The sequence below is a fragment of the Pempheris klunzingeri genome, chromosome 7, assembly GCF_042242105.1.
Source record: "Pempheris klunzingeri isolate RE-2024b chromosome 7, fPemKlu1.hap1, whole genome shotgun sequence".
Lineage (NCBI taxonomy): Eukaryota > Metazoa > Chordata > Actinopteri > Acropomatiformes > Pempheridae > Pempheris > Pempheris klunzingeri.
This window is the reverse complement of record NC_092018.1, coordinates 12,964,804-12,990,261: the sequence shown is the minus strand read 5'-3', so window position 1 is coordinate 12,990,261 and position 25,458 is coordinate 12,964,804. Positions and strand designations below refer to the sequence as shown.

The 25,458-nt window shown below is 41.5% G+C and overlaps 3 protein-coding genes across 4 annotated transcripts; 2 read left to right on the top strand and 1 right to left on the bottom strand.

Moving 5' to 3' along the window:
* The first annotated feature begins 918 nt into the window (after positions 1 to 918).
* On the top strand, positions 919 to 11,442 carry LOC139203778 (UDP-glucuronosyltransferase 2A1-like). Of its 2 annotated transcripts, XM_070833653.1 has the most exons (8): positions 919 to 1,034; positions 1,234 to 1,962; positions 7,757 to 8,383; positions 8,550 to 8,698; positions 8,811 to 8,942; positions 9,474 to 9,561; positions 9,997 to 10,216; positions 10,615 to 11,442. In XM_070833653.1, exons 2-8 carry the CDS (start codon positions 1,239 to 1,241, stop codon positions 10,898 to 10,900), a joined length of 2,226 nt encoding a protein of 741 aa, XP_070689754.1. In that variant the 5' UTR covers positions 919 to 1,034; positions 1,234 to 1,238; the 3' UTR covers positions 10,901 to 11,442. The 2 variants fall into 2 exon arrangements, with proteins under 2 accessions (XP_070689754.1, XP_070689753.1); XM_070833652.1 differs by lacking the exons at positions 7,757 to 8,383; positions 8,550 to 8,698; positions 8,811 to 8,942; ... (1 more) ...; positions 9,997 to 10,216; positions 10,615 to 11,442 and adding exons at positions 2,692 to 2,840; positions 2,953 to 3,084; positions 3,749 to 3,836; positions 4,893 to 5,112; positions 5,510 to 6,335 and having other exon boundaries at positions 920 to 1,034.
* Positions 11,443 to 13,236: 1,794 nt separating this feature from the next.
* LOC139203322 (UDP-glucuronosyltransferase 2A1-like) lies at positions 13,237 to 16,400 on the top strand. The gene is made up of 6 exons (XM_070832995.1): positions 13,237 to 14,008; positions 14,175 to 14,323; positions 14,436 to 14,567; positions 15,099 to 15,186; positions 15,440 to 15,659; positions 16,057 to 16,400. The coding sequence occupies exons 1-6, from the start codon at positions 13,285 to 13,287 to the stop codon at positions 16,340 to 16,342; spliced, it is 1,599 nt and encodes a 532-aa protein (XP_070689096.1). The 5' UTR covers positions 13,237 to 13,284; the 3' UTR covers positions 16,343 to 16,400.
* Positions 16,401 to 16,724: 324 nt separating this feature from the next.
* LOC139203321 (RNA exonuclease 1 homolog) lies at positions 16,725 to 25,046 on the bottom strand. Its single transcript, XM_070832994.1, has 16 exons — positions 24,896 to 25,046; positions 22,634 to 24,177; positions 22,451 to 22,546; positions 21,795 to 22,047; positions 20,639 to 20,979; positions 20,381 to 20,524; positions 20,185 to 20,299; positions 20,017 to 20,088; positions 19,793 to 19,933; positions 19,522 to 19,635; positions 19,356 to 19,429; positions 19,162 to 19,266; positions 18,874 to 18,989; positions 18,462 to 18,600; positions 17,424 to 17,544; positions 16,725 to 17,152 (listed from the first exon to the last, which is right to left on the bottom strand). Exons 1-16 carry the CDS (start codon positions 25,044 to 25,046, stop codon positions 17,064 to 17,066), a joined length of 3,615 nt encoding a protein of 1,204 aa, XP_070689095.1. The 3' UTR covers positions 16,725 to 17,063.
* Between the last annotated feature and the right edge of the window lie 412 nt (positions 25,047 to 25,458).

The window sequence follows — 25,458 nt, the reverse complement described above, 5'->3', positions numbered from 1 at the left end:
TACAGCCGAGCCTGATGGGAATGCCACTGGCTTAGTTATAAACCCCAAGTATTGGACAAAGTGGAAATGTTTCTAAGTTATTGCAATTCATCCTGATGAACTAGCACTTGTAGAAACATTTAACTGAAAACCATGTTCCCAACAATCCCTCACCTGTTTCTTTTTTCAGTTTCATTTACTTGTTTGTTTTTCCTGTTTGTGTGTGTGTGTGGTTCTGTTTATAGATTTGTAAAAATAAATGAAAGAGTAATGATGAGAAAGGTCTATGGGAAAAAATGTAATGTTTTTTTTCTTACTCTGTTTTAACTCTTACTTAAAACTATTAATGTCAAAAGGAAAACCACAGGTGTCAAACTCAAGGAAAAGTCAGAGGCTCACCAAAGGCAATAGTTGGCCTACACGTCGACTGGGATGCACAGATATCCGTACAAAATCTTGTGCCAACCAATCTAGAGGATGTTTTACTGGAATTTTGATCTGCTGGTGGCACTGCATGAATATTTAAAGAATGTCACTTTGAGTCATCCTCACCACTATTGGATTTATTGAAATTTCATGGCTGTCGGAACATATCAGTAAAAAGCATCGATGTCAACCTCTGGCTGGCAAAGGTCAGGGGACATCAAGTCAGACTTTACTGAATTCATTCCAATTCATCCAATGTGAGTGTAGTTATTAGCGCTAGTGTGGCTAAAAATATCCCAACTGGAAAAAAAAAAAAAAGGTAAAGTACTTCTAAAATGTGCCTTTAAAACAGATCCTCTTAGCAATTTGAGCCTAACACACACTAGCAATCATAAAATCACAACATGCATACATTCACTTCCCATAAAACAAACACCACGTCCCTCCTACGCTTGAGTGATATGCAGGGGAATTCTTGCACAGGCACCCACATGCAGACACAACTTCCCTAGATTATGCAAGTGTGTCCAAGCCCATTTAACAGAAATCCTTACTCCATTCTGTTTTTCTACTCTATCTCTCTACAGCTAACAAGTAGAATCTGGGGATCTGAAGTCTGTAGAGTACAGGTCAGAGATTATTCTTGTTTTTTTAATACAGACTGTAAATTTTACAGCCATTAACTTTTACCTCTAATCTCCTGCTTGGGTTGGATGTGTTATGTACTGTAGGAGCTGTGAGCCAGAGTTCAGCTTTGTTTAGTTAATGATTATTAGTCTAGGAGAACCTTTGTAAAAGGTTCACAGCAGGCTTTCCCCTGTCAAACAGACACCATGAGGCTGGAGGAGCGTCTGTCTGTTTGTGTCCTGCTGGTACTTTGTGTGACAGGGAGCACAAATGGAGGGAACATTTTGGTGTGGTACACTGAAGGCAGCCACTGGCTTAACATGAAGATTGTGCTGGAGGCGCTGATCGACAGAGGACACCAGGTGACTGTTCTGATCCCGAGCGCGTCGATGTTCATGACCACCAGTGAGCCTGCACGCTTTCGCTACGAACCCTTCAATGTCTCCGTCTCAATGAAGGAAATGGAGGAGATGATGGAAAGGTTCCTTCACTTCTCCATGTATGAGATCGATCACCTGAGCTACTTGCAGATTTACGTCAGATTCATGGATATGATAAAGGAGAACCTAAAGAATTCTTTGAAGTATTTGGACGGTGTGTTGAAATCTGAAACCATCATGAAGAAGCTGAAGGAAGGAAAATATGACCTTCTCCTGGCTGACCCCATCTACCCTGGCAGCGACTTGACAGCAGAGATTTTGGGCATCCCCCTGGTCTTCTCCCTGCGCTTTTCCCTTGCTCATACCTGTGAGAGACACTGTGGTCAGCTACCTGCTCCACCTTCCTACGTCCCCGGCGCTATGAGCAAACTGACCGACAAGATGGACTTCTCAGAGAGGATGTGGAACTTCCTCTTTTATGCACTGCAGGATATTGTGATGGATAATACTTTTTGGAAAGAAGTTGATAGATATTACTCCCAAGTCAAAGGTGAGTAACTCAGCTTCAAGAACCACTGGGTGTGACACATTTTTACTCACAAAGTCCAATGACAATTTAACGGCTTTAGGTTAGTTGCAATGTTTCTTTTAAATTAAATCACTTATGACAACAATTTCTCATCTCAAGCATTGGTGATACCAGAGGCAGAATAGAAGAGAGACACCCCATATATGAATCACCTTTTGTATCTGTGTCACAAGGGTTGCTGTTGAAGTACAACAGCCTACAGTTCCCTTACTGTAAAAAGTACCGTTGTGTGTTTTAACACTAGCCAAACACAATCAAAAGTTCTCAGTGTACTTTGAAGCTATTTCTAATAGAAAGCTGTCTCTCCACACCGGCTCCACCAGGTTATTTCATCGAGCCCATGCATTTCAAAGCTAGTTAGCATGTAAGCTAACAACAAAAACATGCTGACAGTTGTTTCTAGACAGTCTATCAACCTGTCGTTGAACATCAACTAAGAATAACCTGCAGTGAGCAACAGTTTTAAGTATTCTATTGCTCAGTGGAGGTCATAGTTAGTTGATGTTCAACGATAGATGAGCTGCACAGCCCTGTCTGCTTTCCTCCATCCACATGACACTCACAACGATGCTACCAACCTACTCAAGAGACAAAGTATGTACCATTTCATACCATAGGCACAGGCTGTCACTATCTTTGGTGATATTTTGCAGTGGTCAGCCTTCATCCTTTACTTTTGCGTTGCGACAGGAACTCCCACCAGTGCCTGTGAGGTGATGGGTAGAGCAGACATCTGGCTGATGCGAACCTACTGGGATTTCGACTTCCCTCGTCCTTTCCTCCCCAACTTCAAATTTGTTGGTGGGATCCACTGCAGACCTGCTAAACCTTTACCAGAGGTGGGGCTGTCTCCACTACCATGGGCCTGTTGATCTTTTATTACACCTCCACAGTGTTCCTGACTTTAACAACGAGTCAGTAAAATGCAGGGCCGTAATGTTACTCTTGCAGGATATGGAGGAGTTTGTGCAGAGTTCTGGAGACGCTGGCATTGTGGTCTTTACTTTGGGGTCAATCATCAAGAATATCACCACAGAGAAGGGGAACATGATCGCCTCGGCCCTCGCTCAGATCCCACAAAAGGTCAGAGGACGATTTCTTTGTGCCAACTGGAGAATTAACTGCAGATTGCTTGTACTTTTATATTTCAGTATACTAGGCAGCCATTCATTCAGGGAGAGATACAGCTTGCAGGTACTTGACTAGCTCTAGCTCAATAGGAAATTCATCAAAATAAACAATTAAATGCTTTTCTTTAGTCAGTGTTACATTACAATTTTGTGGTTGCAAGCAAAGGAGTATTTTAGGTCTCCTTGAGTAGTGACCTTGGCCAGGAGGCTTTTTCAGTTTTGTTTTTAACAATAACTTCATGAATATTTGACTGGTGATTGTCTGATGCAACTTTATTTTTTATAGTCACTGGTTAAAAGTGCGGTATCAGGTGATGCTATATAAATTACAAAGATAAAGGCAACAAAATGTTAACCGATTAAACTTAAACTTTGGACAGGTAATTAAGTCTCAGATTTACTTTTATACTATGCTGGCATGCAATCAAAGCCAAGGTTGGAGATGGGGCTTTTAAAAATTAGAACAAATCATATTGGCCAGATTTTGTATATACAACTAAAACCACAATCAAAGATCGACCATTTCCAAGAAAAAGTAATGAAGTTACAAAAATCTATTTACCTCTTTCATAAATTAACACTAAGGCAGTCTAAAGTGTTTTTACTGATGTTTGTAGGTGTTGTGGAGATACAGTGGAGAAAAACCAAAGACTCTGGGTGCAAACACCAGACTATATGACTGGATCCCTCAGAATGACCTACTGGGTAAGTAAAGCTTTTATAGAGGCTACTGAACATGCTTTAGACAATAAGGCTCATTGCATTATTTAGTTTGACAAAACAAAAATCCCAAATAGGATTTTGGACATTTTTGCAGATTATAAAGAAAAAACATGAAATATCACATTGATATAAGTAATCAGAGACTTTGCTATGGCACTTGGAATTCAGCTCAGAAGCTTCCCACTTCTCTTGATCATCTTTGAGGTGTAAAAGGCACACGCATGTCTATATAAAAAGGGTCTCACAGTGCATATCAGAGCAAAAGCCAAGCTGTGGCGTTAAAAGGAACTGCTTGCAGAGTGCAGAGACAGGATTGTGTCGAGGGAAGGCCACAAAAACATTTCTGATCAATCGAAGGTTCCCAAGAGCACAGTGGCCTCCATAATTCTACATGGAAAAACTATGGAACAAGCAGGATTCTTGCAGGACAACCATCACTGCAACACTCCACTAATGTGTACTTTATAGCAGAGTGGCCAGACAGGAGCCTCCCCTCAAAGACAAACAAACCTGCTAGAAGTTTTCAAAAAAGCACTCTTAGACTGTGAGAAGCAAGACTCTCTGGTCTGATGAGACCAAGACTGACCTTTTCATGCGTGAAGGAAACCAGTCACCCCTCATCACCTGCACAGTACCATCCCAATGGCGAAGCATGGTGGTGGTTCATGGTGTGGGAGTGTTTTTAAGAGGCAGGGACTGGGAGATTGGTCAGGTTTGAGGGAAAGCTAAACAGGGCGAAGCACAGAGATATCCTTAATAAATAAGGCCCTCTTCCTTTTGTCCAAGATCCTGGTGTCCACAGATGCCAGCTAGAGAAAGTATATTGCCATTTTCTGATTCAGCGTTGCAACATGAGGACAGGAGCCGGGTGCCAGGAAGCAAGTTCTCTTTGCCACTATGGAGTATAGATTAAAGAGTGAAAAAAACAATTTAAGCGGTTTTAGCATAAAGCTTCAACATACAATGTGAAAAAAGTGAAGGAATGTGAAGAATTTATGAATGCACTGTGCGCTTCATAACTTTTGATACCGTATAAAGGTCACCCAAAGACCAGAGCTTTTATCACTCACGGCGGCACAAATGGGATTTATGAGGCCATCTACCACGGCGTTCCCATGGTGGGCATCCCCATGTTCGCTGACCAGCCAGACAACATGGTCCACATGAAGGCTAAGGGAGCTGCACTTATCGTGGACTTAAACTTCATGAAGACTGAGGACCTTAGAGATGCACTCAATGCTGTCATCAATGAGAAATCGTAAGTTCCTTTACCTTTCCTCATTTAGTGTGTTTAAGGGTATTTTTTGCCATTTCTTAAGTGTATTCTTGCCATTCTGCCCTTATGGAGAGTTCACGTGAAAAACACTGGAGCAAGATTGTTGACATGCCATAAAGAAGCCATTATCTAATGCAGTATGACATAGTTCAACTACCTCCTCAGAGTTTCAAAGTCAAAGAGATTATAAAACCACTGGATGGTCTTACCTCCTCATATACTGGCTTTCCTGTTGGAGATTTAAGTGTTGAAATATATGATCCTGAAAAATTCAACTCCTTTTCTAGTTTATCCCTCTTCTTACTGTGGCAAAGCATAAAAATTAAAAATACAGAACACATCAATCCACATTTTCACTCTTGCATATCCTCATTCACAGGTACAAGGAAAACGCCATGTGGCTGTCCAGTATCCACCACGACAGACCAATGACTCCTCTGGATGAGGCGGTATTCTGGATCGAGTTCACCATGAGAAACAAAGGGGCCAAGCACCTGAGGGTCCAGGCCCACGAGCTCACCTGGTACCAGTATCACAGCCTGGATGTCCTGGCCTTCCTCCTCGCCATCGTTCTCTTCTCCCTACTCCTCTTCATCAAGACCTGTAGTTTCTGTTTCCGGAGGTGCTGTGGCACAAAGACACAGACAAAGAAAAAGGCTGAGTAGCTGACTGAAGTGAAATGTAGCTGCTAAAGAACTGTTTGGCAGAAAAAGTGAACACTTAAGCATGTATTGTTATCACATTGCCCTGCAATTGGAATTTGTGGCTTCGACCAGTAACTGCCACTAGTTTGAAACAACTATTCAAGACAAAAACATTGAAAAAACAGCTCAGTGTCCAGTATGCTTGTGTGTGTGTTTGAGCAGTCATCTACATGTTAGAGAATGCTTCTTGTACTATTTGTTTCATTGTCACCCAGCCTGGAAAACCGAAAGTAAACCTGTGTTAACCTCTACATGGACAAACTACATGCATTTGCTTTCCAACTTGGTTCAACATTGTTCTAGTTTGCTCCTTCATGTATCACCAGTAAGTATTTCAACTGCTGACAAGTGTGCTTTAATTTGCATAATTGCACCCGAGGCCAACTTGACAATGAATTTTGCCACCTTCCATAACATGAGCTCCATGTAGCGTCTTCTGTAGGGTCGTGGACAGTGAAAAGTGTTAACATGGTATATTTCAATATACACTGACAAAACCTGTTCTGTCTACAAATCAGTGACATTATTTTTTGTCAATTATTTTTTATTAAGCAAAAATATTCCATATACACTTCAATTAAACATTTCAAGCTCCTTTATTGGGATCATATAATTGTGTACACTGCACTGCACTTGTTTTGTGCCTGAAGGAGAAGCTTTATGTCAGTTTATGTTCCAACTGTCACCTACGGTCGTGAGCTTTGGGTGGTGACTAAAAGAATGAGATCGTGGACACAAGAGGCCAAGATAAGTTTCCTCCACAGGGTGGCTGCCTGCGGTTACCCATAGAGATGGGTTGAACGGATCAGACATCTAGAGGGAGATCAGACTAGAGATGCTGCTATTTTGTGTCCACAAGGATCCAGGTGAGGTGGTTCAGGTATTCGATCGCATGTCCAACCAGCCATTGATCCCTGGCTAGAGTCACAACACGCAGGAGAGACTAAACACCTGAGGATCCTTAAAGAGGAGCTCGAAAACATTGCTGGGGAAAGGTACATGTGGACTACTGGCAAAACCCTCAAAAGGTTTAGCAGTTGACCAGAAGTGGAGTTGTTTCTACTATCACAGGCCTATTGATCTTTTATAACACAGCCACAGTATTCCTGACTTTAACAATGAAAATATATTGAGATAATGTGACTCTTCTTGCAGGATATGGAAAAGTTTGTGTAGACCAGGCCTGGACAAATGGCAGAAAATGGATGGATGGATATTTTTAATTCATTTCAATTAAACAAGCTATATTATTTACGGTAATTTCACTTTTACGCAATTTAATTTCTGTGGTCATATATGGCCCAACCCATCGACACAAACCCATCCAGGCTGAGGGAGCCATGGACATTAAACTGGTGAGGGAAAGACAAAAAAAAAAAAAACATGTAGATAAAAAGGTGAATGAATGAATTTCTCTGGGTGTTGGACAAGATAGTTGGCCCCAGCCTTTTCTTAGTGAAAAATATAGTCCCTGGAACTCTCGCAAAGGCACCAATACGCGCACATCTTCCTCAGAATGCTTAACTGGGGCCAAACCCATTAAGCAGACATTATCTTTGTGTTATTCTTCTCCATCTCACCACAGCTACCAAAGAAAATCTGGGGATCCCAAGTCTCTTGATTTCTCGGACAGATCTTTCAATACTAACTTAACTTTACAGCCATCACCTTTTACCTCTAACCATTTGCCTGTGTTTTATCTACTGTATCACGCAAAAGAAAGCAGCTGTGAGCCAGAGTTCAGCTTTGTTTAGTTAATGATTATTAGTCTAGGAGAACCTTTGTAAAAGGTTCACAGCAGGCTTTCCCCTGTCAAACAGACACCATGAGGCTGGAGGAGCGTCTGTCTGTTTGTGTCCTGCTGGTACTTTGTGTGACAGGGAGCACAAATGGAGGGAACATTTTGGTGTGGTACACTGAAGGCAGCCACTGGCTTAACATGAAGATTGTGCTGGAGGCGCTGATCGACAGAGGACACCAGGTGACTGTTCTGATCCCGAGCACGTCGATGTTCATGACCACCAGTGAGCCTGCACGCTTTCGCTACGAACCCTTCAATGTCTCCGTCTCAATGGAGGAAATGGAGGAGATGATGGAAAGGTTCCTTCACTTCTCCATGTATGAGATCGATCACCTGAACTACTTGCAGATGTACATCAAATACATGGATCTGATGACAGTTGAGCTGCAGTATTCTTTGAAGTATTTGGACGGTGTGTTGAAATCTGAAACCATCATGAAGAAGCTGAAGGAAGGAAAATATGACCTTCTCCTGGCTGACCCCATCTACCCTGGCAGCGACTTGACAGCAGAGATTTTGGGCATCCCCCTGGTCTTCTCCCTGCGCTTTTCCCTTGCACATAACTGGGAGAGACACTGTGGTCAGCTACCTGCTCCACCTTCCTACGTCCCCGGCGCTATGAGCAAACTGACCGACAAGATGGACTTCTCAGAGAGGATGTGGAACTTCCTCTTTTATGCACTGCAGGATATTGTGTCAGATTATGTTCTTTGGAGCAAAGTAGATAATTATTACTCCCAGGTCAAAGGTGAGCAACTCAGCTTCAAGAACCACTGTGTGTGTGACACATTTACTCCAATGACAATTTGACCACTTTGGATTAATTTGTCACTTCTGTCAACAATTTCTCATCTCAAGGATTAGTGATATTTTGCAATGGTCAGCCTTCATCCTTTACTTTTGCGTTGCGACAGGAACTCCCACCAGTGCCTGTGAGGTGATGGGTAGAGCAGACATCTGGCTGATGCGAACCTACTGGGATTTCGACTTCCCTCGTCCTTTCCTCCCCAACTTCAAATTTGTTGGTGGGATCCACTGCAGACCTGCTAAACCTTTACCAAAGGTGGGGCTGTCTCCACTACCACGGGCCTGTTGATCTTTTATTACACCTCCACAGTGTTCCTGACTTTAACGACGAGTCAGTAAAATGCAGGGCCGTAATGTTACTCTTGCAGGATATGGAGGAGTTTGTGCAGAGTTCTGGAGACGCTGGCATTGTGGTCTTTACTTTGGGGTCATTCATCAAGAATATCACCACAGAGAAGGGGAACATGATCGCCTCGGCCCTCGCTCAGATCCCACAAAAGGTCAGAGGACGATTTCTTTGTGCCAGCTGGAGTCACCTTGAATGACCCTGAAACACACTTATATTGACTATGAGAGTATTTTGTTGTCATTTTGCGTGTTTTAGTAAATTAACTGCAGATAGCTTGTATTTTTACATTTCTGCTGACAATTTTCAGCATACAGTTGCAAGCAGCTACTATAAAGACTCTTCGTTAATGGCTTTAAGGATTTTTAGGTTTCATTTTACAGCAATATAGCTGCATAATTTAGCACAGATGTCTGATGCCTTTGCATTCAACAATGTTTTAAAATAGTTGCTGATTGAAACTGCAGTATTAGGTGTTATCTAACACACTAAAACATGATGTTAACTGATGGATTCATCTCAATTAGATGAGTAGAATTTGAATGTATCTAAAACCTCGAGTTACTCTGCTAAATCAAAGTATTGAAGTTGTTAAAGACTTTTTCCTTATTGCGTAATATACTGCCATGCAGAATCTTATGGCAAAACAAGCACTGTTTTAGTCTAAAAGTGTAAATGTTTGTAGGTGCTATGGAAATATAGTGGGGAAAAACCTCAGACTCTGGGTGCAAACACCAGACTATACGACTGGATCCCTCAGAATGACCTACTGGGTAAGTAAAGCTTTTAAAAAGCTACTGAGCATGCCTTGGATAGTAATACATCAGACTTTTAGTTTATTAAATAAAATACGGTACCCACCACGTTGTTTTTTCATCTATCATTTTGTTGGATAGTACAAAATCCTAAAAGAAAAAAAAAAGCGACACACGAGTAAACAGTAAGAAAATTGCAGTAAAGTTTGATGTGACATTCATAATATGATCCACTATAAACTGGTATCCATCCAGTGAATGTTCACCATCTAAGCAGATTAGTTAGCACACGCTAAAGTTGTACTCCCGTCCGTTTAGAATATGTTAATAGTAATCCCGTCAATCATATCACATATACATCTTTATTGTGATCAGACGTAAGAAGAACTGCTTTAGCAGCCGGTCTTGTTTGGGGAAAGTAACACGTTTCATTATGTTTTGGTGCCTCATCAGGTCACCCAAAGACCAGAGCTTTTATCACTCACGGCGGCACAAATGGGATTTATGAGGCCATCTACCACGGCGTTCCCATGGTGGGCATCCCCATGTTCGCTGACCAGCCAGACAACATGGTCCACATGAAGGCTAAGGGAGCTGCACTTATCGTGGACTTAAACTTCATGAAGACTGAGGACCTTAGAGATGCACTCAATGCTGTCATCAATGAGAAATCGTAAGTTCCTTTACCTTTCCTCATTTAGTGTGTTTAAGGGTATTTTTTTGCCATTTCTTAAGTGTATTCTTGCCATTCTGCCCTTATGGAGAGTTCACATGAAAAACACTGGAGCAAGATTGTTGACATGCCATAAAGAAGCCATTATCTAATGCAGTATGACATAGTTCAACTACCTCCTCAGAGTTTCAAAGTCAAAGAGATTATAAAACCACTGGATGGTCTTTCCTCCTCATATACTGGCTTTCCTGTTGGAGATTTAAGTGTTGAAATATATGATCCTGAAAAATTCAACTCCTTTTCTAGTTTATCCCTCTTCTTACTGTGGCAAAGCATAAAAATTAAAAATACAGAACACATCAATCCACATTTTCACTCTTGCATATCCTCATTCACAGGTACAAGGAAAACGCCATGTGGCTGTCCAGTATCCACCACGACAGACCAATGACTCCTCTGGATGAGGCGGTATTCTGGATCGAGTTCACCATGAGAAACAAAGGGGCCAAGCACCTGAGGGTCCAGGCCCACGAGCTCACCTGGTACCAGTATCACAGCCTGGATGTCCTGGCCTTCCTCCTCGCCATCGTTCTCTTCTCCCTACTCCTCTTCATCAAGACCTGTAGTTTCTGTTTCCGGAGGTGCTGTGGCACAAAGACACAGACAAAGAAAAAGGCTGAGTAGCTGACTGAAGTGAAATGTAGCTGCTAAAGAACTGTTTGGCAGAAAAAGTGAACACTTAAGCATGTATTGTTATCACATTGCCCTGCAATTGGAATTTGTGGCTTCGACCAGTAACTGCCACTAGTTTGAAACAACTATTCAAGACAAAAACATTGAAAAAACAGCTCACAGTGTCCAGTATGCTTGTGTGTGTGTTTGAGCAGTCATCTACATGTTAGAGAACGCTTCTTGTACTATTTGTTTCATTGTCACCCAGCCTGGAAAACCGAAAGTAAACCTGTGTTAACCTCTACATGGACAAACTACATGCATTTGCTTTCCAACTTGGTTCAACATTGTTCTAGTTTGCTCCTTCATGTATCACCAGTAAGTATTTCAACTGCTGACAAGTGTGCTTTAATTTGCATAATTGCACCCGAGGCCAACTTGACAATGAATTTTGCCACCTTCCATAACATGAGCTCCATGTAGCGTCTTCTGTAGGGTCGTGGACAGTGAAAAGTGTTAACATGGTATATTTCAATATACACTGACAAAACCTGTTCTGTCTACAAATCAGTGACATTATTTTTTGTCAATTATTTTTTATTAAGCAAAAATATTCCATATACACTTCAATTAAACATTTCAAGCTCCTTTATTGGGATCATATAATTGTGTACACTGCACTGCACTTGTTTTGTGCCTGAAGGAGAAGCTTTATGTCAGTTTATGTTCCAACTGTCACCTACGGTCGTGAGCTTTGGGTGGTGACTAAAAGAATGAGATCGTGGACACAAGAGGCCAAGATAAGTTTCCTCCACAGGGTGGCTGCCTGCGGTTACCCATAGAGATGGGTTGAACGGATCAGACATCTAGAGGGAGATCAGACTAGAGATGCTGCTATTTTGTGTCCACAAGGATCCAGGTGAGGTGGTTCAGGTATTCGATCGCATGTCCAACCAGCCATTGATCCCTGGCTAGAGTCACAACACGCAGGAGAGACTAAAAACCTGAGGATCCTTAAAGAGGAGCTCGAAAACATTGCTGGGGAAAGGTACATGTGGACTACTGGCAAAACCCTCAAAGGTTTAGCAGTTGACCAGAAGTGGAGTTGTTTCTACTATCACAGGCCTATTGATCTTTTATAACACAGCCACAGTATTCCTGACTTTAACAATGAAAATATATTGAGATAATGTGACTCTTCTTGCAGGATATGGAAAAGTTTGTGTAGACCAGGCCTGGACAAATGGCAGAAAATGGATGGATGGATATTTTTAATTCATTTCAATTAAACAAGCTATATTATTTACGGTAATTTCACTTTTACGCAATTTAATTTCTGTGGTCATATATGGCCCAACCCATCGACACAAACCCATCCAGGCTGAGGGAGCCATGGACATTAAACTGGTGAGGGAAAGACAAAAAAAAAACCATGTAGATAAAAAGGTGAATGACATTTACCCTCTGGTATATTTGAGGAAGTCTTAGGAGAGAATCAAGATAATGGAATAATGTCTCACTGTCTTTTCCTACCTTTAACAGCTGACATCCAGGTGCTCCCATGACTCCCTCACAGCACCTATAGCAGGTCTCCACCCCTCCTGGCACTGTTAACAGTTAATGATGCACAATGATCTGATGGCATGAACTCTGGGAGATTTGGGATGTCTTGAAAAAGCGTAAAACTATGGTATACTCACCTTTTTTCTCTACTCTTTTCCCATAGTGGTAATTGGATTCCTCCTTATGAATCCGTTTTCCTGATTGGCTCACAGAGTACGCAGCCCCTCAGCAGCAGCTGAGAAAAGAAACCCTCACTGCAAGTAAAGTACATGTTGATTGGTTAAGTGTGCCATCTAGTGATGTAATAAGAGAATAGCATTGTATTTTCAGGCAGTCTGAGGCCAAAATGGAAAACATTATATGCCAACTATACTGTGTTTCCATTCTTATTTTAAGCAAAACCCAGAGCACAGCCAGATTTCTCTGGGTGTTGGACAAGATAGTTGGCCCCAGCCTTTTCTTAGTGAAAAACATAGTCCCTGGAACTCTCGCAAAGGCACCAATACGCGCACATCTTCCTCAGAATGCTTAACTGGGGCCAAACCCATTAAGCAGACATTATCTTTGTGTTATTCTTCTCCATCTCACCACAGCTACCAAAGAAAATCTGGGGATCCCAAGTCTCTTGATTTCTCGGACAGATCTTTCAATACTAACTTAACTTTACAGCCATCACCTTTTACCTCTAACCATTTGCCTGTGTTTTATCTACTGTATCACGCAAAAGAAAGCAGCTGTGAGCCAGAGTTCAGCTTTGTTTAGTTAATGATTATTAGTCTAGGAGAACCTTTGTAAAAGGTTCACAGCAGGCTTTCCCCTGTCAAACAGACACCATGAGGCTGGAGGAGCGTCTGTCTGTTTGTGTCCTGCTGGTACTTTGTGTGACAGGGAGCACAAATGGAGGGAACATTTTGGTGTGGTACACTGAAGGCAGCCACTGGCTTAACATGAAGATTGTGCTGGAGGCGCTGATCGACAGAGGACACCAGGTGACTGTTCTGATCCCGAGCACGTCGATGTTCATGACCACCAGTGAGCCTGCACGCTTTCGCTACGAACCCTTCAATGTCTCCGTCTCAATGGAGGAAATGGAGAAGTTTTTTGAGGAGTACCTTCACTTCTCCATGTACGAAATCGATCATCTGAGCTACTTGCAGATGTACATCAAATACATGGATCTGATGACAGTTGATCTGCAGTATTCTTTGAAGTATTTGGACGGTGTGTTGAAATCTGAAACCATCATGAAGAAGCTGAAGGAAGGAAAATATGACCTTCTCCTGGCTGACCCCATCTACCCTGGCAGCGACTTGACAGCAGAGATTTTGGGCATCCCCCTGGTCTTCTCCCTGCGCTTTTCCCTTGCACATAACTGGGAGAGACACTGTGGTCAGCTACCTGCTCCACCTTCCTACGTCCCCGGCGCTATGAGCAAACTGACCGACAAGATGGACTTCTCAGAGAGGATGTGGAACTTCCTCTTTTATGCACTGCAGGATATTGTGTCAGATTATGTTCTTTGGAGCAAAGTAGATAATTATTACTCCCAGGTCAAAGGTGAGCAACTCAGCTTCAAGAACCACTGTGTGTGTGACACATTTACTCCAATGACAATTTGACCACTTTGGATTAATTTGTCACTTCTGTCAACAATTTCTCATCTCAAGGATTAGTGATATTTTGCAGTGGTCAGCCTTCATCCTTTACTTTTGTGTTGCGACAGGAACTCCCACCAGTGCCTGTGAGGTGATGGGTAGAGCAGACATCTGGCTGATGCGAACCTACTGGGATTTCGACTTCCCTCGTCCTTCCCTCCCCAACTTCAAATTTGTTGGTGGGATCCACTGCAGACCTGCTAAACCTTTACCAAAGGTGGGGCTGTCTCCACTACCATGGGCCTGTTGATCTTTTATTACACCTCCACAGTGTTCCTGACTTTAACGACGAGTCAGTAAAATGCAGGGCCGTAATGTTACTCTTGCAGGATATGGAGGAGTTTGTGCAGAGTTCTGGAGACGCTGGCATTGTGGTCTTTACTTTGGGGTCATTCATCAAGAATATCACCACAGAGAAGGGGAACATGATCGCCTCGGCCCTCGCTCAGATCCCACAAAAGGTCAGAGGACGATTTCTTTGTGCCAGCTGGAGTCACCTTGAATGACCCTGAAACACACTTATATTGACTATGAGAGTATTTTGTTGTCATTTTGCGTGTTTTAGTAAATTAACTGCAGATAGCTTGTATTTTTTACATTTCTGCTGACAATTTTCAGCATACAGTTGCAAGCAGCTACTATAAAGACTCTTCGTTAATGGCTTTAAGGATTTCTAGGTTTTATTTTACAGCAATATAGCTGCATAATTTAGCACAGATGTCTGATGTCTTTGCATTCAACAATGTTTTAAAATAGTTGCTGATTGAAACTGCAGTATTAGGTGTTATCTAACACACTAAAACATGATGTTAACTGATGGATTCATCTCAATTACATTGGCTAGAATTTGAATGTATCTAAAACCTCGAGTTACTCTGCTAAACCAAAGTATTAAAGTTGTTAGACTTTTTCCTTATTGCGTAATATACTGCCATGCAGAATCTTATGGCAAAACAAGCACTGTTTTAGTCTAAAAGTGTAAATGTTTGTAGGTGCTATGGAAATATAGTGGGGAAAAACCTCAGACTCTGGGTGCAAACACCAGACTATACGACTGGATCCCTCAGAATGACCTACTGGGTAAGTAAAGCTTTTAAAAAGCTACTGAGCATGCCTTGGATAGTAATACATCAGACTTTTAGTTTATTAAATAAAATACAAGTTAGCACACGCTAAAGTTGTACTCCCGTCCGTTTAGAATATGTTAATAGTAATCCCGTCAATCATATCACATATACATCTTTATTGTGATCAGACGTAAGAAGAACTGCTTTAGCAGCCGGTCTTGTTTGGGGAAAGTAACACGTTTCATTATGTTTTGGTGCCTCATCAGGTCACCCAAAGACCAGAGCTTTTATCACTCACGGCGGCACAAATGGGATTTATGAGGCCATCTACCACGGCGTTCCCATGGTGGGCATCCCCATGTTCGCTGACCAGCCAGACAACATGGTCCACATGAAGGCTAAGGGAGCTGCACTTATCGTGGACTTAAACTTCATGAAGACTGAGGACCTTAGAGATGCACTCAATGCTGTCATCAATGAGAAATCGTAAGTTCCTTTACCTTTCCTCATTTAGTGTGTTTAAGGGTATTTTTTGCCATTTCTTAAGTGTATTCTTGCCATTCTGCCCTTATGGAGAGTTCACGTGAAAAACACTGGAGCAAGATTGTTGACATGCCATAAAGAAGCCATTATCTAATGCAGTATGACATAGTTCAACTACCTCCTCAGAGTTTCAAAGTCAAAGAGATTATAAAACCACTGGATGGTCTTTCCTCCTCATATACTGGCTTTCCTGTTGGAGATTTAAGTGTTGAAATATATGATCCTGAAAAATTCAACTCCTTTTCTAGTTGATCCCTCTTCTTACTGTGGCAAAGTATAAAAATTAAAAATACAGAACACATCAATCCACATTTTCACTCTTGCATATCCTCATTCACAGGTACAAGGAAAACGCCATGTGGCTGTCCAGTATCCACCACGACAGACCAATGACTCCTCTGGATGAGGCGGTATTCTGGATCGAGTTCACCATGAGAAACAAAGGGGCCAAGCACCTGAGGGTCCAGGCCCACGAGCTCACCTGGTACCAGTATCACAGCCTGGATGTCCTGGCCTTCCTCCTTGCCATCGTTCTCTTCTCCCTACTCCTCTTCATCAAGACCTGTAGTTTCTGTTTCCGGAGGTGCTGTGGCACAAAGACACAGACAAAGAAAAAGGCTGAGTAGCTGACTGAAGTTAAAGGGTGAAAAAACAAAACAAAAAATAAACATGCAGTTCTCTTGAGTCTCTTGAGTGTTGATTTAATGCAACATAATGCTCTGGGTTACACTTTGAGGCTTGGGACCAGTAATTGTCACTGCATCAAAACAGCTATTTAGGACAAAAACATGAAGACATTAAAAAGAGTTTCGTGTTAAACTTAAGTTTGAAGCCATGCTGCATGTGGGCATCCTTCTTATTTGCTTCTTCATGTGTCACCAGTAATTACACCAATTGTTGACAGGTGAGCACTAATTTGTATAATTGCACCTGAGGCCAATTTGACATTAAGAACTGGATGTTCATTGGCTGATGGGGGGGGAAAAAAAACACACACACACACAGTGATTTAATTCAGTGCTTTTACTTGGTTAATAGTGAGGTCACCCCAACCCTTAAGGTTTTTTTTTTTTTTTTGTTTGTTTTTTTTTAAAGCACACAGCAGTGCGATCATGTATTTATACAGGCATGGACACATGGGCTGCAAATTAAAATTTAACATACAGAAAATACTTAAACATAAATTAAGTGATGTAATCAAACTAAATATATATATATGTACAGCCCATGTTATCAGAACAGACCCAACAGAGCTTCACATACATAGATGTCACATTCAAATTTGCTTAACAGCATCTTATTTCTTCATATATATGAACCATGTGGGATTATTATGTATTGTTTCCATCATTTTTTCAGCTTTCCATCTTCTTTGACCTTCCATATCATAAGCTCCATGCAGGCAGCAGCGTCTTCTGCAGTGTCATGGCCACAAGCTGGGAGAAACAACACAATATATTTAAACAATTTTATACATTGACAAAACCTAAACCTTTGTTACATTATTGCAAATCCACAAGTTTTGTGGGGTTTACACTCAAATGGTGTAGCCCGATTATGATCCATATTTTTTTTATTTGAATTTAGATTTAGTTTCAGATGTATGGTGTGATGTAAACTTTAAAAAAAAAAAAAAAAAAAAAAAAAGGGACATTCCAACAAAACTGACACTTGTGTGGTGGCTGTAGTTTATCCATGGTGACCCACCACTCTCTTGGATGATCCTCCTGAGGTATTCAGCAGTGAGGTTGTTCAGGGTCAGCTTGTGAGGGGGTCCCAGACGGTGGGGAAAGACCACTGATGTGTCCACCACCATCCCATGGAGCAACTACAGTAAAGACGAACATATCTGAAGCTCATATTACACGGGGAAGCCTCTATGATAAAGTGAAAATCATTCAGTCTAAAATGACTAAACCTCAGTCCCACTTTTGATGCACTTTTAAGATAGTAACTCATAATCAAACCAGTTGTGTAATAGTTTAGACAAATATAAATACCTGATCAACTTTAAAGAATAAATAAATAAACCAGCATTACAAGCATTACTACCAGAGTGGGTCATAGGAAGATGAATGCCTGCTAGTGTCCTTTGCACACCTGTTCAACATGTGACAGCACGTCCTCTTGGTCAATGCACTTGTGTTCGGCGTTTGTCGTAATGATTTATGACTCAGTTTTCCTTGACATATTGCAGTAGTAGTAGTAGTTTATAGCTTAGTTTCCTTATGTAGCATCCTTACAATTTTTTTTTTTTTAAAACTTGTCACACCTCTTTAACAGCTACAACTTTCTATAATCCAGATTTGTAGCAATGCTTGTAATTATGTTAATTCCGAGTTTGCATTTTCTGATGAGTTTGTCAAGGTTCTCTAACCCTAACCCTACATTCACATTATTCACCTGTATTATAAAAAGCCTCTAATCTGATAGCTGAAAAATGGTACTATTGCTAGATGTCCCCATGAACCGAAAAAAAAAAATAACCCTAACAAAACATGGCATTTATAATAATAATAATAAGTTTAAACATTAACAACACACCTAATTCCAGAAATAACATTAAAAACAGGGTCTATGCAGGGAAATTGTGTTTTAAATGTAACCATGTTGAATGTGACCATTTTATGTGAACACACTCTGCTTGGTTTTGAACATCCTGGACGAGTTTATAATCATGTTAGGATTGCAACCGACGTACGTTGTGAAAGAATAATGTTGGGAGGATAAGCTCATAGTAGTCACCTTCAGGGCACAGAGGTCTGTTTCCAGGCCGTGTCCTATCAGTATGGTGTCGGCACTGATGAAGCTCAGTAAGGTTTCCTGCACCTCTCTGTGGGAGGTGCGGTTACCCTTTACATCTTCCTCACTGATGCCTGAAAACCTTGACAAGTAAAAATGTCACATGGGCCACCGACAGAGCAGTCTGTTATACTGTAATGCACAACCAATCCAATACCTTTCTCTGATCCACTCGTACTGTGACTGTATTCATACTTTTCTTCACAAAATTCTCATGCAAGACAATGACAAGTACTTTAATATGAAGTTTTAGGTTCTTGCATGTTTACGCATCAGTTTTGGTTGAGTTTAAGTAGGCATACAAAGTCTGTGTGGATCTTTAGAGAAAAAAAAAAGGATTAAAAAACTACATTACCTGGTGTTATAGTCAATGACTTCGTTATCAGGTTTTATGAACGTGTCATAGACAACTTGCAGACTAGAGTTGACCACTGAGACTCTGGACAGCTCCAGACCATCAATGGTGTAACACTATGAAGACAAAAAAAGCACACCAATGTCACTTTTACATTACTAAGCACTTTTGTAATCATACATCACCAGTTCTAATTGTAGATTCTAACAAAACTACCATAAATAAGTTGCGGTTTATTTGGGTTTTGGTGCCCAATATGAAGATTTTAAAAGCTGAGCCCAACATCACCATTTCACAATCCAAGGAGTAGACTCCAGGGCAGCTCGCATCTGAGGGATGTCTAGGGACAGTCGACACAAACCCGTCCAGGCTGAGGGAGTCGTGAACATGCAACTGGTGAAGACAAAGACATGTAAATAAAATTAATCAGATGGGGAGGTTTGAGGAGGTCTTGGGAAAGGACTGAGGGAGAGATCTCCTACCTTAAACAGCTGACATCCAGGTGCCCCCATGACTCCCTCACAGCAACTGTAGCGGGTCTCCACTCCTCCTGGCACTGTTAACGGTTTAAATATACATAATGACATGATTGTGTAAACTCTGAGGGATTTGGGATGTTTTTAAAAAGAATAAAACTATGGTACTGACCTCTATTCTTTACTCCTTTCCCATAGTGGTAAATACACTCCTCCTTACGGATGTGTTTGCCCGTTTTGCTCACAGCGTACGTTGCCCCACAGCGACAGCAGATCCTTTTGAGGGCTTTAACAGACAAAACATAAAAAGCACATCAGATGGAAATGTGCCAAGAAAATAAACTCATTGCAAGTACAGCACAGGTTAAGCGTTCCCTCTAGTGGTATAGTATGAGAATAGCATCAAATTGTTATATAGTTGCGAGTATGTGGTCTTCACTTACGGTCTGCGGTGCCTTTCTTATCGTCAGCAAAAAGCACAGCACAACCAGGTTTCTCTGGGTGCTGGACAGGATAGTTGCTCTCAATCAGCCTTTCCTCAGTCAAAATATAGTCCTTCAAACTCTCATACAAGGCCACATCATCTGTGGGAAACATGAATTTACTGAGAAACTGTCAATATACTTAAAACACAAGACAAATTCATTTAAAGGAAACCAGTTCTCACCATTTCCTTTACATGCCTTGAGGTTAAGTGGGATGCTGCCTCTGAGTCTTTGGCTGTTGACTTTGTTTTCATCTGAAAAATATAAATGGATTAAATATAGCTAAAACTATATAACTTATCAGCATCATTTACACATTTCATGAAGAACAGCATGGATATGGATATCACCTTTAGCAGCGACAGCACTTTGGTTCTTCAGCCTCTTCAGTGCATTCACCGCAACACTCAGATACTTGAGTTTGTTCACACTGCGATTGTACACAGTCCTCTCTTCAGCAAGTGCCTTCCAACAATAACATGGACAGTCATGAATGTCTAGACTTCAGTTTGTCTGTGAGGGTGATATTAAGCAGGATGAACTTACCTTTTCAAAGGCATCATTGACATTGGCCGATGTTTTGAGGAACTCCTCTGTAAACATGTTTACATAACGCTGCCGGACGTCATGAGGCACTTTGTCTTTGGCGGCGTCATACTGCTGCTTAAATTTACGTTTAGTGGGCATTGGCTAAAAGAATAAATTCATTATTAATATTTAACAGTAAACATTGTCTAATTTACTCCAGGCAAAAGTTTAGTTCAAGTGAAAATGGTCCCCAAAAGGCTGCTTTTCGCATCTCACCTTCACAGTAGCACTGACAGCAGCTTGAGGGGTTGTGGAAGTGGCTGAACTCAAGTGTGCTGTAGCAAAGGCAGAGGTCAGTGAAGGCTTGCGCGCCGCCGCAGGAATGAGCACAGGTGCCGTTGTGCGGTACCTGTGCAAGGACATAACTGCTGGTGGGTGGTATGTTTGTTTCACGGTGACGGCGCTCGTATGCGCTCGACTGATTGGGGTAAGCATTGAAGTAATTTGGCTGGAGCCGGAATTAACAGGCAGGGGGAAGGCGCCCTCTGGGAGGATCAAGTGCAAGTTGTTGTCCACCTCGATCACGGCAGCTCCAAAAGGTATGCAGTTCATGTAAGCTGTAGAATAAGACACATGCAGACATGACGCATTTAGGGGTGTCACAATATACCGGTATTGACGATAACCATAATATTTAAAAATGACATACTGATGCGTAAACTGCAAAAGATAATCCTGTTAAAAAAATCCAGCGCCTTTTAAATAATTTCCGTTTCATCCCCACTGCCACAAATAACTAGCTAATATCTCTACCGGTGTGTGGCCACTAACAATATTGCCACACAAAAATTCTATCAGGAGATGACAGATGCCTAATCAGAAACCCTTACCAGAGAATAGTTAGCTTGCCAATGTGGAGTTTTGAAATCCGTACAAAAAATTTAAAAAGAAATACTGTGCGAGTAGACACCCCAGTCTGCAGGAAATGCCGTTCAACAGCAAGCAAAGACAAACGGCACCATCCATCTGTTACAGACCTCCACCTCCCTTAACTCGTATTTTCAGTGTAATTCATTTGCCAAAGACACAAAATGCACCAAAAATGAAGTAAAAATGAATTTCACTGATTGCATTATTGTTATCATGAATGCTTTTGGCTATAATCATGTAGTGATATTTGTAATATTTTGTGACAGCGCTAGAAGCTTAAAAAAATGCACCACAAGACACCACTTCACGTCCTGCAAACAGAAACCGGAAAGAAATGCTCCATGATCTACGTACATGAAGACACGGCACATCTCAACATGTTTTACTGGTGAAACGTCAGAGATGAGAAGGCTGCAACTTCAGTATTAGACAATGAAGTGCAATGTTTTTTCTATGCAATGACCTTAATGAATCTCATCTTCTACAGCCAACAGATGCTTACCATTTTGCACCAGAGCAGGCTGCAGGTTTTCAGGGGTTTGAGTCGAAGGAGGGGGTGCACTGAGGGTCTCTGGCTTCCTCTGACAGGTGGAGACAAAAGCCTGGCCACCTTTAACTGAAGCAGTCAGCATGGATGCTCTGTGTTGTACCTGCTGGATCTTGGAGCTGACTGAGGGCTGGGAGACGAATCCTGACACTGCAGGCCCACGAAGGGGAACCAGCACCTGGGGCTGAGGTCTGCTCTTAGCCACTGGCTGCTGAGCAGAGCAGTTAATTCAAAGAAAATGTACATAAAATCATAATTTATATTATATGGTTTCATTACATTTGGGCTTGAATACATTTTCAATCTCAACAGGGTAGTTCACCAGAGAAAACGAATTCTATCCATTTATCTATGGTTTAACTATATGTCTGTTAAATTAATGAAGAAACCAGTAAAATGCAATCAATTTTCTTACTTTACATGTTAGCAGTAGTATACACTGTACTTGTTTGAGATTAAAAACAAATATTAAAACATTATGGAATAGATAAAAAAGTGGAGACTTTTTTCAAAGTTTTAATTCATGTTCGTTTTTTTCCCTTTTCCTGTTCAGGCGTGCCTTCCCCCCATCTGTCTAAATGACAGACTTGTCATGTGTATGTAGCCTGTACCTCTGTATGTTTGGCTTCATGAGCCACCCTCTTCTTTCCTGGCAACACTTTGGGTTTGACGTCAAACTCTGGACTCTCCACATCCATAGATGCAACCTAAAAATGACAAGGTGAGGGAAAAGGTTTTTACACAGTTTAAGTAATATCTTCATCTGGGATCTGAAGTGTCTATAGCACACTTACTGACAGATCAGGCTGCTCTTCATTTCCCTTCTCCTTGCTGTTTGCTTCCATGAAGATCCTATAGCATTCCTCCATTGGGTCACTGTCAGACAGCTCCACTTCTGAATAGTTCTGCTCATCATCAGAGCTGGAACCAATAAATATCACCTCACTATCTGCTTTCACCAAAGGCTGTTCAGCTGATGCAGATGATGATTCAGCTCCCTTTGTGAAACTTGATGCCAATGACTTGTGCAGCGCCAGACTGTGGCTGCTGCCGGAAGCTGGCTCTGCTGACTCCAGGTAGCCTTCAGGTGAAACATGGTTAACAGAAGCTTTACCCTGCATCTGTCCTGGTTTCTTGTTTGGCGTTTTCTGGCTCTGTGGTAACACTGGTGGAACACATTTTCTTGACGTCTGATTACTAACTCTGTTCTGAGCTGGTTCTGTTGTCTGGGCTTGTTTGGTGTCCTGCATGAATGCTGAGTCCAAGTTAACAGCTGGAGCTTTACAAAAAAGTGAATTCTTAAGTGGAGGATTATATGGCTGCAGTGGATTCATCTTAAACTGAGACAATTCAATCTGAAATGGGTTTTCTTCCGTTTCCAAAATCAGACTGTTGAGGTTTTGATCTTGTTGGTTTGTGGTGGCAGGGGGACTTGCAGGTTTAGAACTTTTCTCCACTACCTTTTCAGCAGCCTGAAAGGGAGAAATTCTCTGGCCCTCACTTCCCAGGTCTTCTAAACATCCATTTAAATCAGTTACACCCTTTTCAACTGATATATTTTTGCATTCATTGTTTTCATAACGATTAGACACACCTTGATTGTTTTCAGCAACACAATCTCTATTAACTCTACTTTTTTCTACCGTTGATGAAGGTGGAGAACCGACCTTGCAAGCCACTGCGTTTGCAAGGTGCAGCAGAGAGTCAAGTAAAATAGGTGATGCTTTGACCTCCTTCAATTCCTCTCCTTTATCCTGGAAGGATTTAGTAGCAACAGAATCAACAAGTTTCTGAACTCTCCCTCTCTTTTTGTCAGGCAAGGGAGGAACATCAATGATCAGGACGCTGTCTTCATTAGAGTCATCAAGCAGCTCTGGAGAGGGTGATCTGGAAAGCGGAGCCTGATATCCATCTACCTTCCTTTGGTCACAAGGTACAGCTTTTCCTGCCTTTTTCAAACCTTTTTTCAGTTTTTGCTCTTTACCTAATGAGCTATGAGACCGCAAGTCAGCAGAGAAGTTGGACAGAGGGTCATACTCCAAATCAGTCCTCGGTTTTGAATATTCAACCACGTACTTCCTTGCTCGAGAGTAGGTTTTTTTTAAGTTTGCGTTTTTACCTGCCGTCTCAGGTTTGGAGATAGATAGATAAGATGCAGTGTTTCTGCTGTCAGCCTGTGCGGTCTGGTAGTGCGACAGTCTCCTTTGCTCCTGCTCCACCTCGTGCCTTACAGTTTCAATCTCCTTGTTGATCCGCTCAAGCTCCTGGAGGGAGTCATCTTTGGTTTTATCATTCACTGGTGCTTCAGACGCAGCATACGGGTAGCCATTTTGAATTCCTGTTGAAAGGAAAATGACATAGGATTTATTAGTATTAGTAATATGGTAGAAAATAACATAGGGTGAGATTGGGTTAAATACAAATACGCTGTGGGAGGTGCTGGTGAGGCAACCTGTGGCTGTATGTAGGAGCACCACCATACACCTTCACACCACCATAACGAGTTTCCAAGCATCTGAATTAACTGCATTTGAGCTTAATGCAAATGTGTTCAATCATAAATAACTTGAAAATTCACAGTAATCTGGTGGCTAAATTATTGTCAAAAAAAGTGTGATATCAATTTAGCTAGCTTTTTAAACCCTCATTTGAATGCGAAAAAAAACCCCAAGAATTCCAATTGAAAAGTGAGCGGCCTCACATTTAAGTTTTTCCAAAGTTTTTAGATAATTCAACATACATCTTCCCAAATTTGCACTTCAACTACACTTCATTTCTTGAAAATTAATACAAAACTCAGAACTTTTCAGGAAACAGGAAAGACTAGAGGCTAACGCACAGCTCAGACTGCAGCTAGCTAAAACCACTGACCTTCGGCTAAAAAAAAAAAAAACCCACTGACCTTCGGTTAAAAAAAAAAAAAAAAAAACACTGACCTTCGGCTAAAAAAAACAAAAACACTGACCTTCGGTAAAAAAAAAAAAAAAAAAAAAAAAACCACTAACCTTCGGCTAAAAAAAAAAAAATACACTGACCTTCGACTAAAAAACACTTACCTTCAAAGTCAACCACAGGTGATTTATAAGAGGCACCACACATATCCCGCAATTCTGCTGCATGTTTGTACAAACAGTGCGGCCGCGCACAAAGCCCACGTTTAAAGAAAGGACAGTTTAAGTCAGCAAAAAGACCTGACGAGGGAAACATCGGCGAAAACGGCGCTTTTCCACGATGCGCAGACTGGTTTGGTTTCGGTAAAGATGGTGGCGCTGACTACCGTCCGCGAGCTGTCAGCCTCACTTATATAGGCTCTGCCCAGGCCGCGAAGTGACCGTTAAAAACGTTGCTAATTCGTTAGCATTAGCATATTTTTGTTCCTGAATTATTTTTTTCAGGAAATGAAACAAATTGAAATCACTAAATAAATATAACTAATTTCGAGTCATGACAGATGTTTTAGTTGGTTAGATTGTTAGATTGTTCTTTGTGTCGCAGTAATTCCTCCACAGCGGCAGATGGCGCTGTAACAACAGAGGAGTATTGGCGCCGTTAAGTGACTACTTTACCTCCAACCACAACAACAGCAGCCAGCGGCAGCAGCAGTCTCATCTGGCTTATT

Bases quoted from the DNA above. Each gene is read 5' to 3' on its own strand.
- LOC139203778 (XM_070833653.1), top strand. From the start codon at position 1,239: ATGAGGCTGGAGGAGCGTCTGTCTGTTTGTGTCCTGCTGGTACTTTGT. The intron at 9,562-9,996 runs GTAAGTAAAGCT...GTGCCTCATCAG, and splicing joins CCCTCAGAATGACCTACTGG to GTCACCCAAAGACCAGAGCT. The intron at 10,217-10,614 runs GTAAGTTCCTTT...CCTCATTCACAG, and splicing joins GCTGTCATCAATGAGAAATC to GTACAAGGAAAACGCCATGT.
- LOC139203322 (XM_070832995.1), top strand. From the start codon at position 13,285: ATGAGGCTGGAGGAGCGTCTGTCTGTTTGTGTCCTGCTGGTACTTTGT. The intron at 14,324-14,435 runs GTGGGGCTGTCT...TTACTCTTGCAG, and splicing joins CTGCTAAACCTTTACCAAAG to GATATGGAGGAGTTTGTGCA. The intron at 15,660-16,056 runs GTAAGTTCCTTT...CCTCATTCACAG, and splicing joins GCTGTCATCAATGAGAAATC to GTACAAGGAAAACGCCATGT.
- LOC139203321 (XM_070832994.1), bottom strand. From the start codon at position 25,046: ATGTTTCCCTCGTCAGGTCTTTTTGCTGACTTAAACTGTCCTTTCTTT. The intron at 24,178-24,895 runs GTAAGTGTTTTT...TCCTTTCAACAG, and splicing joins ACCTGTGGTTGACTTTGAAG to GAATTCAAAATGGCTACCCG. The intron at 19,636-19,792 runs GTAAGTGAAGAC...TGTCTGTTAAAG, and splicing joins TAAGAAAGGCACCGCAGACC to CCCTCAAAAGGATCTGCTGT.